Raw genomic sequence first — 20,927 nt, forward strand, 5'->3', positions numbered from 1 at the left:
CAGTTTATTTACAAATGGGCTTATACATGAATATGTATGGAATATATAGGTATTTTAAAACATAAAACCAGTGGGATACTGCCTTTGCTACTTGGTTCCCTACCTCGTTGCACAGGCTGCACAGCTAACTGCAGATTCTGGGCCTGGTGGCTATTTGGGAGTTAGCCTATTCAGCAAGGTTTACGACAACTCATTGCAGTCACCTTACCACCACCACATTACCATGGAGCATGTCTCTCTGGTCAATTCGCTATTGAGACAACTTGCTACCAGCCTGGGGCCTTCCACTCTGGTCTCCAAAACTGGCCCGGCTTAAGGGAGACAAAAATTCCCACTAGTTCACCCTTCTTCTCTGAAGGTTTCCTGCCTCACTTTCTAGTGCCCCCCATCCCCCCATAAAAGGCAGGTTAAGTGGAAGTCATTGTCCTGCACATTCACAGACACACATACTATTCCGAGCTTGGGGACTTTTACTCACATCCAAGCTGTCAAGATGCCATTTGTGCCCGGGTTTGGGGAGAAGGACCTCTTCTTTGGCATGCTGTGCTGGACCCTGACAGCTCCCGGACAGGGAGAGGAGCAAGTAGGGACAGTTTTAGAACCAGAGTGGAAGGCCTTAGGCTCACAGTAAGTTGTTTCCATGGTAAGTTGTCCTGCAATGAGATGCCATAGCAAGGTGTCCCATTTCGATCCAGCAGGTAATAAGTCAGTGTTGTCTGCAGTAGCACCACCTATTCTTAACCTGATTCAATAAGCACTTGCCATTTATCGTCTGTAACTTCATCCACCACCTTGAATGTACCAGAAGGTTACAAAGAGGGTGGTAATAGGTTAGTGATGAAGTTGATAGGGATGATCCAGAATATTTTGGAGAGATGTTTGTCTCCCACAGAACTTCAAGCATAATCTAGCCCAGGGGTGTCAAACTCAATTTCATTGAGGGCCGCATCAGGGTTGTGTCTGACTTTGGGGGGCCAGGGTGGGCGTGGCCAGCTCAACATCACTTTTGTTAGGGGCGCTTGTGGTGGCCTGAGCGCTTTGCCAGTGAAAATGGACTCCTGAGCTCCATATTCATCTGCAATGGCTTCTTGCAATTCTCTGCCAGCAAAAACAGAGTTCGGGAGGGCTGTGGGCAGCCCTCCCAAGCTCCATTTTTGCTGGCACAGGCACTGCGAGCCAGTCCTTTGCTGTTTCCAGCACTACCCTACGGGTCAGATCCAGCCCCCAGGCGTTGAATTTGACACCCTTGATCTAGCCCCAATTAAGTCTTCTAAGTTGGTACATGCAAAACAAGTTGTTCATTAAATGTTTACATATGTATTGTGTATAAGTATTTTTGCAAATGTTTCTGTTTTTCTTTGTGATCCGATTCCTCAGATTATTTTATACTCTTCCCAGTGCTTAATTTTAAAGGATGCAAATCCTGCCTCATTTTCACATCACATCACTGTTGAGATATATGACTTGATGGCTAGTGATATCTGTAAAGAAAAGGGAAGTAAATCTAATGGAATGAAACAATCACTTTTCTTTTCTTTTTCTTTTTTAAAAATAAATTTTATTAATTTTCTATTAATTACATTCCTTAGAGCTTAATAAACATCATTGTCTGGGTATTTAATTTGCTTAACAATACAAATGCCATTCATACTCTCCACCCCTTTCTTCCAACCACTGGTAGAATTCTAAGTTTGATAATATTCTGTGTCTTCTTTCTGTTTGATTTTCAATGTAAGCTTGTCCATTTCTGCACAGTCTAATTTCTTAATTATCTCTTCATCTTGAGATGTTTCTTCATCTTTCCAATATTGTGCGAAGATGCTGTTAAAACATGTAATATTAAATACATACTTCTCTTATCAATTTTTTCTGATATCATCTCTAATAAAAACAGTTCAGGTTTAAAATCTACATTTTCCCTATTATCTTTTCTAGCCATCTATGTATTTTTGCCCATTTTTTTGTTTTGTTTTAGCACAAGTCCACCACATATGATAAAATGTACCCGTCTGTTGATCACATTTCCAACATTTGCTAGACATATTTTTAAACATTTTAGCTTCCTAGCAGGTGGTAAATGCTATCTATAAAACATTTTATTTAAATTTTCTTTATAAGAAGTTGCCATTGTTAATCTATAGCTCCTTTCCCAAAAATGTTGCCATTTCTCTAATTCTATGTTATAGCCAAAGTTTTTTTCCCATTGTACCATTGTGTCTTTTATTTGTTCATCCTCCATTTTTAGATTTAGCAAAAAGTTATATACCGTATTTTTCAGAGTATAAAACACACCTTTTTCCCCAAAAAAAGAGGGTGAAAATCTGGGTGTGTCTTATACTCCGAATGTAGCACCGCCCAGCTTCTCAAACAGAGGTTTCAGAGATTGAAAAAAGCATCAGAAATGAAGCTTCAGAAAAGAAGTCCCCAAACAGCTTCAGAAAAGAAGTCCACAAACAGAGCTTCAGAAAAGAAGCCCACAAACAGAGCTTCAGAGGCTTTTTTTCTGAAGCTCTGTTTTGGAGACTTTCAGAGGCAGGAAAAAAAGTTTTTTCTGAAACTGAGTTTCAGAAGTTTCAGAGGCAGGAAAAAAAGCAAAAAAAAGCAAGGCACAGAGCTCACAACCAAGGAACCTGTTGCTAAAATTCACCTCTGGGAACAGCTGATTGGGGTTATTCCAGGAGGACGATCCACCTGCTAATCAGCTTTTTTCTTATTTTCCTCCCCAAAAATGAAGTTGCATCTTATACTCCAGTGCGTCTTATACTCCAAAAAAATAGGGTACCTTCTTAATTAATTTTTCATCAGAGTTCAACAGTGTCTTATCAAACAGTGTTTGTCCTCTATAGAAGCCATACTTTTTCATATCTATATCATATCTAGATTGTATTTGCAATTGAGGCTACTGTTGCGATCATCCTGGCGGGCTCCCCATGAGTAGTCCAGATTAGAGAAGACACAGGACAAGTGTTTCTCGGGATGAGAGAGCGCAGAACAAAGCCCCGCAATCTCTTTTATTAGTAATCAAAGTACAGCGTCATCAAAAGGCGTTATTATGGCTACACATCTCATATTACACACATGAAAAAAGGAAAGCATCCATATATTCTCCATATAGGTTTCACATTCTACAATATTACAGTAAATCACGTGAATTCTAGGAAAGCGATACCTAATATAAAAACAAAACTTAACTCTTGCTATGTTATCATATTTGGCTTCATTCCCAGCATATTCTTCTGCTAGCCGAGAGGCTCATCTCCCCGTTATCAGAGGTTACCTCAGTCCTCAGGAATGTTCTACAAGGAGATGTCTATGCCTTGCAGCAAACACAGCCTCCATTCTAAATAGAGCCCCTCCAGTGGTCATCCAGCTGAACCCACTTTTCATAGTCAGATTATTTCGGTGCCAAGCTCTGTACACGTGTCCACCAGCTAGGCCGATCTACACATATACTATGGCCACCTGATTCCCACATCTCCTCTGTTTTTGTTTTTTTTGCAACAGGGTTCAGCTGTGTTGTTATTGTGATGTTCTCTTTACACCTGGGAAACATGCCTGTCATCATAGCAAACAAAGCAGAAATACATTGGATACTACAACATACAGAAATAAGCAAAGCAATGATAAATATATATAAATGGTTATACATGATTGTGGTTAGTTTCTTGAGTCGTAGGGAGATTCTCTCCATTATTCCCCTGGTCCCATTACCACATATGGATCTGACTCAGTATCTGTAAGTTCTTTCACAGGGTAGGGACCAAGTTGATTAAGAAAATGTTCTGTCAAAGCTAGTTCCTTCTCCACTTGAATTTCTTTAACAGCTCTGATTGATAATTGTCTAAGGATAGGTATCACACATGGGATGAATGTTAAGCCAGCTATTGCGCATATGAACAAGAATATCATTTGTTTAATCCTTCCAGATCCAGGCACCCAAGAAAACCACATGTCAGGAGTTTGTAACCTCTGAGTTATCCTGGAAGCCCTATCTTGCAAGTCCCGAGCACCTTCTCTGACCACATCTGAATTGTTCCTCCAGTTCCAGAAGGGCTTTGGTTTCACTTATCAGGACGTCCTTCCCATTGGAGGGAATAAAACCTTTGCACATTTGCAGAAGGGAGGGGAGACATTGGATACAGCAACAAAGCAAAACAAGCAGTACGATTATAGATACAATAGTTGGCATAATTGATTTCAACCAAGAACCTTCCGGGAACCATGACCAAAGGGCAGCCCAGATGTCAATGGCGCCAGATCCATCCATATGTTCTATGGTGTGAGTGATGTTATACTGATAATCAGATACATAGGTACAACAATGTATGCATGTGGGGATTTGATGTTCCTTATATGGTCACTTGAGAGTCCCAAAGCTAACAATGTCCAAGGCCATAAACAAATCATAGTCACTTATACGTGTGAAACAAAATTACTAGCAAAATTAGAAAAACAATTACCCACAAAACTCACTCCCAAACTTCTACTAACATTAGTATGTGTAAGAAAGTGTTATATTAAAGCTAATAAAATGTATATGCACAATGTGAAGGTAGTTTCCTCCTGATGAATCTTCCGCTGTGCGCAGGGGACCAGCTTCTGGTGTGGTCCTATAAAGCTGATGATCACCACTGTGCGTTGAGAGTCCGTTGCCGGTAGGACTTAGCAGGGTGTTTTCTTCTTAAATCTCAGCATGAGGGGTTTCTCCTTCTTTTTGTTGTAAATGAAATGGTCTTACGTGTCTTTTGGGGATCCAAATGATGCGATCGTTGTACTGGACAGCAGCGTATTCACGGCCCCAGGTAATAAGGTCAGCGGGCCCTCTCCATGCAGGATTGGGTGGTTGGCGGAAATAAACCTTCGGTTTTGAGGCAGCTGATGGGGAAGCAGAAAAATGACAGGTCGCAGCCGATGTGGGAGGCTGTCCAGTCAGGTTAAGAAAGTTCAAAGTATATAAGCAAAGATTGAGTTTGTTTTGCATGGCTGGGAGGCCGAGGCATTTTTCCTCTTTCAATTTATCCAGGGCATTTTTGAGGGTCTGATTAGCCCATTGAGAATTGTAGAGTAAACCAAATTTGTGTGTGATGGACCACTTGTTACAAAAGTCTGCAAAGGCAGTACTGGTATACGCAGATCCATTATCAGTTTTAAGTTCAATTGGGCGTCCCATCAATGCAAAAGTCCGAATACAATGATTTATTACATGTTTGGTTGCTTCTCCCCTTTGTGGGGATGCCATAATAAATCCTGAATAAGTATCCACGGAAACATGCAAATATTTCCATGGGGCAAAGGAAAGGTATTGACTCACATCCATTTGCCAGATTTCACAAGCTTTGAGTCCTCTAGGGTTTACACCCATAGGGATAGAATGAGCTTGTTGACTACAGGTAGGGCATTGTTGTATGATGGCAGTTGCTTCGGCTGCCGTGAGATCAAATTGCTTCGCTAATGCTTTTTTATTTTGATGGAAATCTCTGTCTCCACTACCCACAGCATCTATAACCTTCCAATAAACAAATCTCCTTATAACACTAAAGATTCAAGTCCTTCTCCCACTGCCATTCTGACTTCCAAGCCAGCCCAAGTCTGTGCAAACCAACTTACCTAAATGTCTTCTCTTACATGCGACCACTTTCTCTTACTTCCAAAAGTCAACTTTCTGCTTTCCTTCACTAACACTGCCATAGCTGCCACTGATTGAACACAATCTGGAAATCCTTAACATCAGGATCTAACATTTTAGACAAAAATGTTACTGACTCTCTCTACCCTCCCCACTTCTGGGTTAAAACCCTCAAAGCCATTCCCTTACATTCCCTGTAACACTGGGTTCTTTGCATACCAGTCTTTATTCAAAATAGCACAATTATCTATTCACAGCCTACAATATCCAGTCAATCCTAGAAATTTCCTCAACTCCTTCAGGTGTTATTTTTGTTACTTCTTTCATTAATTAAATGTCCTAAGTATTTTATCTCTCTTTCTACATATTGTAATTTCTAACTCATCTCTGTGACAATTCCTAAAAGGGCAGCAGCTTATGCTGCTGACAGACAAATAGACAAACAAACAAACGTGCCATATGCAAAATGCACGCAGACATAAAAACATAAAGGAGTAAGAAAAACAGCTTCAAAAATAAAACAAACAATCTAAATGAGGTATTTTGAGTCAATACTCTGAAATATAATTGGGTATGAAAGTATTTGAAATGTCAAAAATTTCCAGAAAGAAAAAGAAAATCAAAATTGCATTCTGAGCCAAAATAGTGCTGTGCAAAGGCGGGTATCAGATATCACCCTTTACCCCGCCTTTCTCAGGCTGGTTCAGCAGAGAGAGAAAAAATGGTGAAAAGAACAAAAACCCATAGCCCCCCTCTTCGTGCCTCTCACCTCCCAGGGAAAAAAAGGAGGGGGTGAGAGAAAGGAAATTTTTTTTGTTAAACCTCCCTTTTCCTGGGAAAACAGGAAGAGGAAGAAAAAAAATGCTTAAACTACATAGAAGTCATCCAACAAAACCTTGCACAAAATTACATTTCATGCAATCCAATAAATGACTACATACACACCCATTCACATCTGTACTGCAATCAGACCTTTTGTATAATGCGTCCTCCATGCAAATCAGTCATTAATTAATTCAACCACATTCAATTCTACACACTATCATTATAGATGCACATCAACAAAATATTTTTAACAGAAATCACTTCAAGTTGATCAGTTCAAATCATCTGAGCCTTCCCATTTAGGTAGGCTTTATGTTTTTATTACCTGCTAAACCCCGGGTGGGAAGAACCAGGGCCGGATTTTCCTATAGGCTAACTAGGCTTCAGCCTAGGGCCTCAAGATCAAGAGGGGCCTACATTCAAATTGTTAGCAAAATTAAAATTACACTTTCACTATAGGTCAGTGGTTCTCAACCTGTGGGTCGGGACCCCTTTGGGGGTCGAACAACCCTTTCACAGGGGTCACCTAAGACCATCGGAAAACACATATTTTCAATGGTCAATGGAATAATTTTATGGTTGGGGGTCACCACAACACGAGGAACTGTATTAAAGGGTCACGGCATTAGGAAGGTTGAGACCCACTGCTATAGGTGAAAGGGCCTCATAAGTGGAATAGCCTAGGGCCTCTTTTCATCTAAATCCGGCCCTGGGAAGAACAATAAACAATTTCTTCTTTCAGCCTGACAAACATACTGAGAGTCAGAGATCAGATTAAAAGGTTGTTGAGAAAAAGTGTGGAAAGCTAAGATAGCCGCAGACAATTAGTGTAAGATTCTTTCCAGATGTCGTCATGAGTATCCTTGTAAGCAATGGCTCCTCTGGAGGAAGTCATTAAGCAAGTAAACCTAGGATCTTTAGGCAAATGATATGAAATACAGCCTACATAGTCAGTTAGAGCACACTGAAGAGATGAATTATTCTGAAGATAAAAGTGAAAGTCAGATTTTGAGATAGAAAGAACAATATTTATTAAATCAGTTCCATTTCTTCGACAGGCTCGAGTACGCCCCAAGGTTATAAGTTCAGCAATAGCTTGAATAAAGGGTAAAACATTTTTAAATGGTAATGAGACAAATAAAGCCATTTAATACAATATACTTTTTGCTGTTCTAAAGCAGCCAATACTCCTGTGGGTAGCTTACTAGTAAGAAATATTAACAAAGATAACTGACACTTTTTGCAGCCAATACTCCTGTGGGTAGCTTACTAGTAGGAAATATTAACAAAGATATGCAGCTGTATTTTTTCTGGGGCAATGTGCAATTCATTTACACATAAATCATTTTGTATTTCAAAAAGCCAATTAGGTTGTATTTTTTGTGCTCCAATTAAAATGTCATCCATACGATGATAACCAGGGTTTTTGATCCCTGGTGAAAGAGAGGGCGAGATGTTACAGACATGCCCCCCCTTGGATTTTTAACACTTTTCTTGAGGTTTGCTGCCTTGTGATAAAGCAGTGCTAAGGTTCGGGAAACTTATCAGTGTCCTGAAAACTTTCTCATGCATCATTAAACACTCTATAACCAATCTCCAGAGTGCAAGAATTTTTCCAGGGGCTCGGGGAGGTTCGTGGAGGCAGGTTCCCATCTGTCTCCACGTTTTCACTTTTAAAGAGCCCTTTTCCGGATAAGCCGGATAATGTTGCCAAATGTATTTTAGAAGGTAAATCAAATTCTTTTTTTGTTATCATGGGCTGGACTTCCCCGTTATCTTTTAAAATAGTAATATTGGTCTTGGATATCTCGCCAAGCTCTTGCAGATACACTGCCTGCTGCTTGGAAAGACCTTCTCTCATACTCACAAAAGATTATCGTCGTGTTTCAGGCGAAATCGGGGTGCACAGCCTTTTCCAGGCGGTGAGAACAGGAGTTCCAAGAGACGTATAGCCACGAGGGTTATCACGTCGGGGTCACCAGATGTTACGATCATCCTGGCGGGCTCCCCATGAGTAGTCCAGATTAGAGAAGACACAGGACAATTATTTCTCGGGATGAGAGAGTGCAGAACAAAGCCCCGCAATCTCTTTTATTAGTAATCAAAGTACAGCGTCATCAAAAGGCGTTATTATGGCTACACATCTCATATTACACACATGAAAAAAGGAAAGCATCCATATATTCTCCATATAGGTTTCACATTCTACAATATTACAGTAAATCACGTGAATTCTAGGAAAGCGATACCTAAGGTAAAAACAAAACTTAACTCTTGCTATGTTATCATATTTGGCTTCATTCCCAGCATATTCTTCTGCTAGCCGAGAGGCTCATCTCCCCGTTATCAGAGGTTACCTCAGTCCTCAGGAATGTTCTACAAGGAGATGTCTATGCCTTGCAGCAAACACAGCCTCCATTCTAAATAGAGCCCCTCCAGTGGTCATCCAGCTGAACCCACTTTTCATAGTCAGATTATTTCGGTGCCAAGCTCTGTACACGTGTCCACCAGCTAGGCCGATCTACACATATACTATGGCCACCTGATTCCCACAGGCTACCATGAAAGTATCTATCCTGTTTTTTAAACTCTTACTTCTATTTTAATTTCCTTCAGTGTCTAAAATGATATGTCACGATTTTTTCAAGCTTCACTAGATTTGGGTATGTAAAGGCTTCCATTGTTGAGAGTCATTCTGGAATTTTTTCCATGTTAGTGAATTTCTTATATAGTGATTTTGAAAATATCAATGAATTTTATTTTTTTCATGCCATAGGAAGGCGTGCCATCCTAATTGTAAATCATGTCCTTCTAAATATAAGTCTCTTGTGTCTGAGAGTTATCCATTCTTTTAACCATGTTATCACACATGTTTGGTAATATAAAAACTAATCTGGTAATCCAAACCCTCCATTTATTTAGATTCTTGTAGCATTTTCAATTTTATTCTTGCTTTTTTTCCTTGCCAAAAAAATTTCAGCATCAATTTGTTTACCATAAATCATCAAAGAATTTCTTTTCAATTTTTATAGGTACTGCTTGAAACAGGCAAAGCAGTTTTGGTAGGATATTCATTTTTTTAAAAAAAATTGATTTATATGCCGCCCTTCTCCGGAGACTCAGGGCGGCTTACAATGCGTTAAGCAATAGCCTTCATCCTTTTGTATATTTATACAAAGTCAGCTTATTGCCCCCACAAACTGGGTCCTCAATTTACCTACCTTAGGAAGGATGGAAGGCTGAGTCAATCTTGAGCCTGGTGAGATTCGAACTTACAGTAATTGCAGACAGCTGGTGTTAATCACAATGCTATCAGTCTGCTGAGCCACCAGGCCCGTGGCAATCCTTCCTAATATTCACAAATGTAGTTTTTTCCATTTTTCCAAATCTAATTTTATTTGCTTCAGTAGTTTTATATAATTGTCTTCTCTTAGTGCACATCTTGCTGTTAAATATGTTCCCAAATATTTAACTTTCTTAACTATTTGAAAGTCTACTTTTTCTGCCAGATTTTGTGTGTGTGTGTGTGTGTGTGTGTGTGTTGTGTATGTGAGATTTTTAACTATAACTTTAGTTTCTTCTCTGTTTATTTTCAGTCCCGCTACCCAGGGGTGGGTTCTACATACCTCTGCTACTTGTTCGCAATGCACAATGCACAATGCTTCTGCGCATGCACAGATCATCCGTGATGACGGCCAGATGGGTGGAGCCTACTGCCGCCATTACTACTGGTTCGCAAGAACCGGACCAAACCGGGAGCAATCCACCATTGCTGCTACCTTTCCAGACTCTTCTATCTCTTTTAACAGCTGTGGGATTGTCTCTACTGGTTCTTCTACAATAAATACCAAATAATCTGAAATGCTTGTAATTTATATCTTTCCTCTCTTATTTTCAGTCCTTTAATTTCTACATTTTGTGTGATATTCCTGTCAAAATTTCCAAAGTCAATATAAATAGTAGAGGCAATAGATATGAACTATGAGGTAAAGTCTCTGTGACAAAAATATTAGCAGCAGTTATCCCAAAGGTGCTTTTTTAAGAGGCAACTGGACTTCCTTGGTTTTCTTTGAAGACATTTTGCTTCTCATCCAGGAAGCTTTTTCAACTCTGGTGGGGAATGGAAGGATTTAACTCCTTGCAGACACTGGTCATTTGCATTCTTTTAAAAAGCCATTGAGTCCACTTGAAGGTTTATCTGTGTCCTCAGGGTTGCCTGAATAGTGCAAATGGGTGTGGAGCCCTCTTGAAACTGCTGAAAGAACTCTGTTGCAGACTGGAGATGGATGATATATCCCCTCTGTTGAGAGAGTGCTGTTCAATTTTTACATAGATAGCCTCTTTGACCCATACCCATCCCCATTTTAATTCATTAATCCCTTTAAAAAGTGTCCTGGAGCTTGTTTTGTTTTCATTCTGTCTTTTATCAGAAGCTCCTTCAAATCTTTAAAATGTCTTTTTTGTAAATTCAAAATTAGAAAATTATCCAAGTCACTCTTCTGATTTTTTGTTTATGTATCCTTTTAATTATTATGACACCAGCTTGTTTTATTTGTAAATCCAGTATAATAACCTTTTTTCCATATCATTCTTTTTTAGAACATAGAATAACAGAGTTGGAAGTGATCTTGGACACCATCTAGTTCAATTCCTTGCTTCAGCAGGAGAGAGTATATCATTTCAGATAAATATCTGTCTGGTCTCTTCTTGAAAGCCTCCAGTGATGGAGCACCCACAACTTCCACTGGTTGATTGTAACCTTTTGTTTTTAAATCTACACTCAGCCCCCTTCTCAGTTTTGTCCAGTGGAACCTGTTCCTCTTCTATAACCTCTTTTAAATCCATTTTATGATAGCAAGCAATCTTAAAAATAATTTCTGAGTGCGTTCTGCTCAGATATCCATGTATTCATCACTCATATGGAATGTTTTGCTCCATATCTTTTCTTCTTTAATTATAATCTTTAGTTCTTTCTGTTCTTTCTAGTTTCCTGTCTTCAAAGTCTCATCATTTTTTAGAAACAGAATTTAGATTAATCTGTAGTGTCAATTTATTCAGAAATTTGTATGCTCTCAACCATGATATGGTCCTGATCTATCCAGTCAGACATTTCCAAGATGTTTGTCTTATAATTTAATAACATTTATAACTAGCCAGATCAGATTTATCACTCTTCTTAAACATTGGGACTTATAGAGCAGAATCAGTTTGGGGAGATCATTATGTATAAAAATGATCAATAATGTCCGTTTATAAATCTATTAAGTACAACTATAAAGTACGACAAGCTTCTAGCATTCTCTATCTAACCAAGGCTTAAGGGATTTCAACTCAGATATATAAGAAGTTCTATTTTTAAGAATTCTTGAATAGAAATTATAAATTGCTGATATTTAACAATTTTATTTAGAATCTACATTATATAAATATTGTTTAAACTGAGAAGCAGTGAGAGATCAAAGTATTGGGAAACAGCTTTATCTAGTTCTTTTGACTATTTTATTCAGGAATTACTAATTGTACCCATATCTTCCTACATAAGAACAGTTTGCCCACCATTTCATTTTAAGCAGACTTAAGGAAATCTTCTCTAGCAGGCAGTTTTTCCTGTACATCTCACTGAAGTCCCGTATTCAAAGAAGGTGAAAGAGTATTGAAGGAAGTTGCCCCTGAGTAACCTTTCTCTGTATGCCAGTCCTGCATATAAAGACTAAACAACTCCAGGAGATGAAGCAAAAGAACCTAGAGCAGTAATGGCAAAAGACATAAAATAGCTTTGTCCAAACACAGACGCATGATCACGTTTGGGCCTAGGCTGTGGAGAGAACTATCAAGCAGTCCCACTTTTTGCTCTTATTTCATCCATAGAATTTGACCTAAAGCTGTTGTTCAAGGTTACACAACTCATTGGGCAAGGACGGGGTCAATAATTTATTTGCAGCCTCAATAATATATTTACTATTAATTTGTGGATAATATCTCTCACATTTGCTTCAACTACAATATACAGAGCAGAATCTCATAAAATGACTTGGGCAACATCTGGGATTTATTTTAATGTCTAAGGAATGCGTAGGATTTTCTACAAAATGCTCTCTGCTACCTGAGTCTAGATCCATCCTTCTCTTGACTCCTTTGGATAACTAGGATATCTGTATGCGTTGGATTTTAGATATGATAAATGCTTTTTGGGGGAAGATGTAGAGGAACCAACTTCTTCCCTGGTCCAACACCTTAAAGCCACAGGACATGAAATTGACTTTAAAAAGACCAGAACTATCGCCAAAACTGAACACTTTAACAACAGAATAATCAGAGAAGCCATCAAGATAGAAAAACGCCCACACAGCATGAATAAACGAGATGATACCTCCCGCCTACCAGCCATTTGGAAACCCACCCTTATTGACAAACGAGTCCCTAACACGAGGAATGACACCAGACCCACATTCACGAGGGCCACACAGGATGTCACTATCACACATCCACGCGAAAAGCAGACTCTAACCCACACCAATGATGAGGCACGACCACGGACCAGAAGCCAGACCGCAGCTGCATCATTAGCCACTTTAAACCCCTCCAATCCATACACGAAGCAAACTGACACCCACCATGAAGATGTGGCACGACCACGAATGCAAAGCCAAACAACAGCAACGCAGCTCACCAGCTCAAATCCGCCTGCAACTCAGACTAACCCAAGCACAACCAAGCCCCCACCCAAAGGGAACACACCCCCAGCCAGTCAGAGCACGGCCAACTCCCCGTCCAATCAGAGCACAGCCAGGCCCCCAATCAATCAGAACACACCTCCACCCAATCAGAACACAGCCGAGCTTCCACCCAGTCAGTTCACACCCCCACTTGCAGTTGGAGGGAGTAGACAGCTGCGGTCACACATTGCTCCTGGAGGCACAAGGCCGAAGACACCAGCCTAAAGATGACAAATGAGACTTCATCGAAACGTCACCAAGACACTTCCAATTTTACGCGGGAGAAAACCCGAATAACCAAAGACCTACATACAAACACCCGTGAAAACCTCAGAAAACAAATATCGTACCTCTACAGGGAGGAAATCCACCATCTGACCAGGACCTATGAAAAACTCAAAGTCCAAAGAGCTTCCATTTTATGTGACCTCGCATTCCTACGCAACTGCCGAGATCAAAATTTAATCCCCACATGTTTCCAATTGAAATTCCAGTCCAACTCTGCAGCCACCAAACACATCCTGAAAAGAACAGAATTGGCCCTAATCAGAAATGAACTTCACACAAAAAGATTCCTCCTAGACCGAATCAACAAAGATCTCCTCACACTTCACCTCAAACTCCGCACTTTGGGACAAATCCAAACAACTCGCCATCTGGAGAGCTGAAACACAGACCACCCTCAAGACAGACACACACACCAACAAACTCCGAAGACTACAAGAACGCCAGAAACAAATCCCTCCCCTCTCACAGCCACACACGTTTCACTTCGTCGAAACGTCGCCAAGACACCTCCAATTTTACGCAGGAGAAAACCCGAATAACCAAAGACCTACATACAAACACCCACGAAAACCTCAGAAAACATATATATATATATACACGTACACGTACATGTACATGTACATGTACATGTACATGTACATGTACATGTATATGCATATTCTTTCTAGCCAGTAGAATCACATCCACTCGATTCTGGGCTTTTTTCTTTTCTGGCACCCAGCAAGTTCTTCTGCCAGGTGGGAAACTTATAGATCTAGATCTATATAAGATCTATAGATCTATAGATCTGCAGCTAAGGCTGCAGAAAAACCTTGGTTACGTAGGAAAAACCTGGCTAGAGGAAAAACACACATAAATCCTATGAAGAAGTAAGAAAATAGATACTATACCTTTACAGGGAGGATACATAAGATGTGGGTGTGGCTTACTGATGAAAGCAAACGAGCTGGAAATAGATCTATATAAGTCTCCCACCTGGGAGGAAGAACTTGCTGGCTGCCAGAAAAGAAAAAAAGCCCAGAATCGAGTGGATGTAATTCTTCTGAGCTAGGGCTGCAGAAAAACCTTGGTTACGTAGGAAAAACCTGGCTAGAGGAAAAACACACACACACATATATATATATGTATCTCCATACACATAAATGCATATACATCATATTAGAGTGCTTTGTAACTTGATACAATTTTCCACATACAACCTTTTATGCTCCCCTATACCCTCCATTGCTCCTTTCCATTCTTTTGGATTCTGCTTTTTATAAATACATTTAGTTTTAATTTTTATATCTTTTATAACTTCTAGTTCTTTATAATTTTTCTTAGATTTATATTTTTGATATATCCATTATCCTTTTTAAATGAATGTATTCAGGGTGGGTTCTACTTACCTTTATTACCAGTTCACAACAGGAGCACTCATGCGTGCTTGCTTTGCATGCACAGATCATCCATGATGATGTCCAGGCAGGTGGGCGGAGCCTCCCGCTGCTTTTACTACCGGTTCGCAAGAACTGGACCAAACCGGGAGCAACCCACCACTGAATGTATCCTACCTTTCTTATGCTGGTTTATGCAATAAAGATGTAATTTGAATATATTTTTATAGGTTTTCCTGAAGTATTGCCATGTATGAAGCAAAGGAAAGACAGAAGTTTATCAGTGATGCTCAGTACCTAAGAGAGATGCAGCACAAAATGGATTCAGAGTATCAGGTAATAAATTATATTTCAGTATCTTGATTTTCTTACAAAGAACATGAACCAGAACTAGTTCTCCCCAAATTAAATATTATTGTCTGGGGATACTAAGATGACGCATACCTCAAGAAATCTGGAGAGCTTCTGATTGAGAAAAATTGGCAGAGGGTGTTATGGATGTGTGGCCAGATTCCACTAGCTATTGTTTGAATGTAAGCCTCCACATACAATTCATTTAAAATAGATATATGGTTTATTTATTAGGCTTGCCTGAGAAAACAAGAGCACATTAAAGACCAGTCTGATAAAAAACGAGAACAGAGCAGACAAGAACTGAGGCAGAGAAGTTTATCATCTATCTCTCCAGTACGTAGATATGAAAGGCCATGGATTTCAAGACTTCCTGTTAATAGACAGGCAAGTATTTGCTAACTTTAGATGTGAAGTAGAAAAGAAAAATGTTCTGATAAAGACTCAAGCAGCTTTTAAAAATTGATAATCCTGGTGGATCAGCTGTCAATGTATTTTTTTAATTCTGGAGCATAGTAATTCACATTTATTTATTTTATTTATTTATTTTATTCGGCTTATATGCCGCCCTATCTCACAATGGACTCAGGGCGGCTCACAACAATAAAACACAAGCCACAATAAAAATAAAGACTAAAATCTAAAAAATTTAAAATTAACCCATTAAAACCCTTAAAACCCCATCCTCAGACCAGGTCAAGGGATTTGAAAAGCCAAGTTTTTAATTCCCGGCGGAAGGTGCGAAGGTCAGGCGCTAGTCGGAGCTCCAAGGGGAGTTGATTCCAGAGGGTGGGCGCCCCAACCGAGAAGGCTCTACCCCTGGGGGCCACCAGCCACAACTGTCTAGCCGACAGCACCCTGAGTAGGCCCTCTCTATGGGCGTGAGCCGGGCGATGGGATGTTGTTGCTGGCTGTAGGTGGTCCGCCAAATATCCTGGTCCTAAGCCATGTAGGGCTTTATAGGTCAACACCAGCACCTTGAATCTCACCCAGAGGGCAACCGGTAGCCAATGCAAACCGCGCAGGAGGGGTGTAACATGGGAGTATCGGGATTCTCCCATCACAACCCGCGCGGCTGCATTTTGCACCAGTTGAAGCCTCCGAGTGGTCCTCAAGGGCAGCCCCATGTAGAGAGTGTTGCAGTAGTCAATCCGTGAGGTGACCAGTGCATGAGTAACTGTGCGTAGGGCATCTCGGTCCAACTAGGGACGCAACTGGTGCACCAGACGTATCTGGGCGAATGCCTCCCTGGTCACGGTCGTTATCTGGTCTTCTAAGCTCAACCGTGAATCCAGAAGGACGCCCAAGTTGCGCACCCTGTCTACAGGGGGCAAAACTTCACCCCCTATAGTCAGCAATGGCACCTCTCCCCTGAACCAATATGCCGGTACCCACAGCCACTCGGTCTTGGCCGGGTTGAGTTGCAATTTGTTTCTACCCATCCAGACCCGCACCGCTTCCAGGCACCAGGCCATCACATCGAGGGCATCACTGGGTTGGTTCGGGGTGGAAATATAAAGCTGAGTATCATCAGCATACTGATGATACCTCACCCCAAAACCACGGATGATCTCCCCTAGCGGTTTCATATAGATGTTGAACAGGAGAGGCGAGAGAACCAACCCCTGAGGCACCCCACAGGTGAGGGGCCTCAAGGTCGATCTCTGCCCCCCCGCCAACACCGCTTGCATTCGACCCGAGAGGTAGGAGGAGAACCACCGTAAAACAGTGCCTCCCACTCCCAACCCCTCGAGGTGACGCAGCAAGATACCGTGGTCGACGGTATCAAATGCCGCCGAAAGATCCAGAAGGACCAGAACAGAGGAATGACTTCTGTCCCGGGCCCTCCAGAGATCATCCACCAGTGCGACCAAAGCGGTCTCCGTGCTGTACCCGGGCCTGAAACCCGATTGGTACAGGTCAAGGTAATCCGCTTCATCCAGGACCAGCGGGAGCTGACGTGCAACCACATTCTCAACAACCTTCGCTAAAAAGCGAAGGTTGGAGACTGGACGAAAATGATTTAATACAGCTGGGTCCAAGGCCGGCTTCTTGAGGAGGGGCCTCACCACCGCCTCCTTCAAGGTGGTCGGAAAGTTTCCCTCCCTCAAAGAAGCCGCTATCACTGCCTGGATCCAGCCTCGTGTCACCTCCCGGGCCGAATAAACCAGCCAGGAGGGACACGGGTCCAACACACAGGTGGTCGCACTCAGCTTCCCCATGATCCTGTCCACTTCCTCTGGGGTAACAGAATTGAACTCTTCCCAAAACACAGGACCCGCTGTCTCACCCCCCTCTGACTCTGTCCAGTCAGAGTCCAAGCCGTCCCGAATCCGAGCGATTTTGTCCGACAGGTGCTGACCAAACTCCTCGGCTTGTCCCTGTAAAGGATCTTCCCTCACCCTCTGATTTAAGAGGGAGCGGGACACCCTGAACAGGGCAGCCGGGCGATTCTCTGCGAACGCGATGACATCGGTGAAGTAGCGGCGCTTTGCCGCCGCCAACTCCACCAGGTAGGCCCGTGTGGCCAACCTTAATTGAAATCGGTCGGATTCGGAACGGCTTGCTCTCCAACAGCTCTCTAGGCCTCATCTACGCCGCTTCATCTCCCGGAGCTTCTTGGTAAACCAGGGAGCCGGCTGGGATCTGCGACGGGTCAGAGGCCGCAAAGGAACGACCCGATCCAGAGCCCCGGTAGCAGCCTCTTCCCAGGCCTCCACCAGGGTCATGACCGGGGCGTGGGAGAGAGAGAGAGGGATCATCCCAAGCTCCTTCTGGAACCTCTCAGGGTCCATCAGGCGCCTGGGGCGGAACCAGTTGGTCGGTTCCACCTCCCAGCGAGTTACTGTACATCTTAAAATTATTGTGAAGGCTGAAGTCTATAACTCTTGGAGAATCAAGGTTGTTTTTTTTCAATTCAAGAAACATTTCATTCCCTTTAGGTCTTGTAACATTCTTACTGAGAATTGGAGCTGAGAGGTAGCACCAGAGGAAAATGAAGAGAAATAACAATAACAAAAAAAATTTGGAAATTTTTCTTTGTGAAATTTGCTAAAATATAGACCATTCCATTTTCTAAGAGTATTGTTAGAGGGGTTTCTTCTGTATTCTGAAAAGGAGATTGCTTGTTTAATAGAGAATTAAGTAAAGATAACACATTATAATATATCTCTCATAAATTTAACCTTTCACATAAGGAACAAATATTAACACACATATTAATCACTCTGTTGCCATTCATAGTAAACAAAGTTAGGCAAGTTATAGAAAAGAAGTAAGAAATAATAAGGCAAAGAAATTATAGGATAAGGAAAGAAAAGGACAACCATTTGTCAGAAATAGTACAGGTATCCTGCGTGAACATGAGGATTGGACTAGATGAACTCTCAGGTCCCTTCCAATTCTATTACTGTTATTGTTATTGCAAAAGAAAATACAATTAAATCCACAATTCACTATACCTCTCTATAATATTGCTTTCATCACATTTGTATGCTGCTTCATGCATAGCTTTAACTCTTTAGTCATCTCCCCTTGGTCTGTTTTGGAGGAGCTTATCAACTCTATCAAATCACATTTTTTAGACTTGCTCTTACTCTCAATCCAACCCAATCACTTTTCATATATATATTTAATTCATTCTCCTTGCATGACCAAACTTCCTCAATATACTTCCTTCATACCTATAACCAAGCAATTATTAATTATTGACCTTATCTCTTCTTGATTATCATGCACATTACTTAAGAGCTCCAATCTGACTTCATTCAACTTACTTTAAGGTTCTCTTGACATACACAACTTGAAATTCTTCATTATAAAGTGGGTAAAAACAAACTTTTGAAAAAAGATATGTTTTGTTTCAACTAAAATTTATTCTTTATAACAGATGACACACTCTTTCCTACCTTTCCATCAGCATTTGCACATATCATTTTAATCTCCATTTCCTCATGTTATACAAATTCATTTATTTGATCTAATTTTTCATCATTTATGTATAACTTGCAATTATTTACTCAACTTTCCAATGAAAAACTACTACCTTGGTCACTCATACATTAAACTTCTTATTGCATCATGCAATTTTTGTCTTGTACATGTTAACTTTCAAATTTCTAGTTAACTCACAGACTAATATATGCTCCAAATCAGAATACTGCATCTTCTGCTTACAGAAATACACATGCATTCACATTCCCAGGAAACTTATCTCTAACTTCATCACCACAAGCATCCATATACATTTATCTATAAACATATTTAACAATCTAGGTAGTGCATCCCTGCTTGGCACTGTGAACTATTTGTTAAGCATTTCACTTATTTTCATGCATAGTTTCATGCATAGTTTACTTCCATCTTTTTTATCATATTCAGCCATCAACCCTCAAGTTCATATTTGTACAAAACTGAAAAGTTGCATCTCCCAACTTCAGTTCTGTTCACTTCTTACAAGTGGAGAAATAAGAGCAATTTCTTTCTAGACGAGAGCTTAGACCAATTCAGATTAGCGTAAGCAGTTTTGCAGGTACACAAGTGCAAATATATAATAGATTTCATGGATCAAACGCAACACTTTAAACTGAATTGGAAACCAATTGGTAATCAGTCCAGTGTCCATAACGCAGGTATAACATAATCACAGTGCCAACTGCTAGATGGCCTGTTTCATTCTGGAATAATTTCTGAGAATTCTTTAAAGGCAGCCCATTCTTAGGTCTCCAAATTGCTTTGGCTGTAGTCTTTTCTCTTTTTGCCACATATCCATTCATGTCAAGTCCTTTGATCATATTTGTTCATAAAATGGCAAAATTTCCCCCCAAAATCATATCCAGTTTATTCATTATCACCATTCATTGGAACATATAGGTTGTCCTCATTTAGTGACTGCAATTGAGACTGCAACTTGATCATTAAGTGAAGTTTCTATGTTCTATGAAGTTTCTTTTTCATCACTGTGGAAACTGAACAGTTGCTAAACAAACCAGTTACTAAATGAGAACTATCTGTAATATTCAAATATAATTTCCTATAGATTCCTTTGAGATTTACCTAGCACAACCAAGTGGTACCAACTTACACTTTATGACATACATTTTAGCCCTTTCAATTGTAATTAAACTTACATAATTCTTTCCTTTCATGCATTCATCAGTTTCATTCAGACCACCTTAATCCACAATATTGCCTCCTTCCATTTTTTTTGGTTTCATAGTTACACAATGTATTTTTTTGTGAGTCTAACCAAATATTTGCATGAATCCATATTAGGGTCTACATTGTGGTAATGAGTGTCAAAGCATTATTCCCCTCCCCCCTTTATCATATCTCTAGAATGCTGCCAAGTGTTCCTTTGTGACATTTTGTGGAGGGTGGGTTTGAGGGATTGAATGAGCATCTATGAAGGATATGTTTGGCATCTGACAGAAGAAGTCATTTGCATTAATATAGATTCTGGCCAGGCAAGTCTTATAGAGTTGACTAAGCAAAGGTCTTGCTTTTTACAGGTAAGCCCTTTGGTTCTGATGGCAGTTGGGACCAGAATTGCCATTGCTACCATGTTTCCCTGAAATAAGACCCTGTCTTATATTTTTTTTGAACCCTGAAATAAGCGCTTGGCCTTATTGCCATGCGGTCAAAAGCCCAATTGGGCTTATTATCAGGGGATGTCTTATTTTGGGGAAACAGGTTAACATCATGTGATTTCATTGCTTAGTGATGTCAGGCCTGCTTGCCATCATA

General features: G+C 40.6%; 1 protein-coding gene across 1 annotated transcript in view; it reads left to right on the plus strand.

The window, feature by feature from the left end:
• Nucleotides 1-20,927, plus strand: part of MARCHF10 (membrane associated ring-CH-type finger 10) — an 86,368-nt gene that overhangs the window by 13,885 nt on the left and 51,556 nt on the right. The window contains exons 3-4 of the mRNA XM_034416176.3: nucleotides 15,062-15,167; nucleotides 15,417-15,569. Of these exons, the coding sequence (XP_034272067.1) occupies nucleotides 15,081-15,167; nucleotides 15,417-15,569 (240 nt within the window). The 5' untranslated portion in view covers nucleotides 15,062-15,080. The remainder of the gene's footprint in view (nucleotides 1-15,061; nucleotides 15,168-15,416; nucleotides 15,570-20,927) is intronic.

This window comes from Pantherophis guttatus, chromosome 4 (genome assembly GCF_059756535.1).
Source record: "Pantherophis guttatus breed Tessera chromosome 4, ASM5975653v1, whole genome shotgun sequence".
NCBI classification, from domain to species: domain Eukaryota; kingdom Metazoa; phylum Chordata; class Lepidosauria; order Squamata; family Colubridae; genus Pantherophis; species Pantherophis guttatus.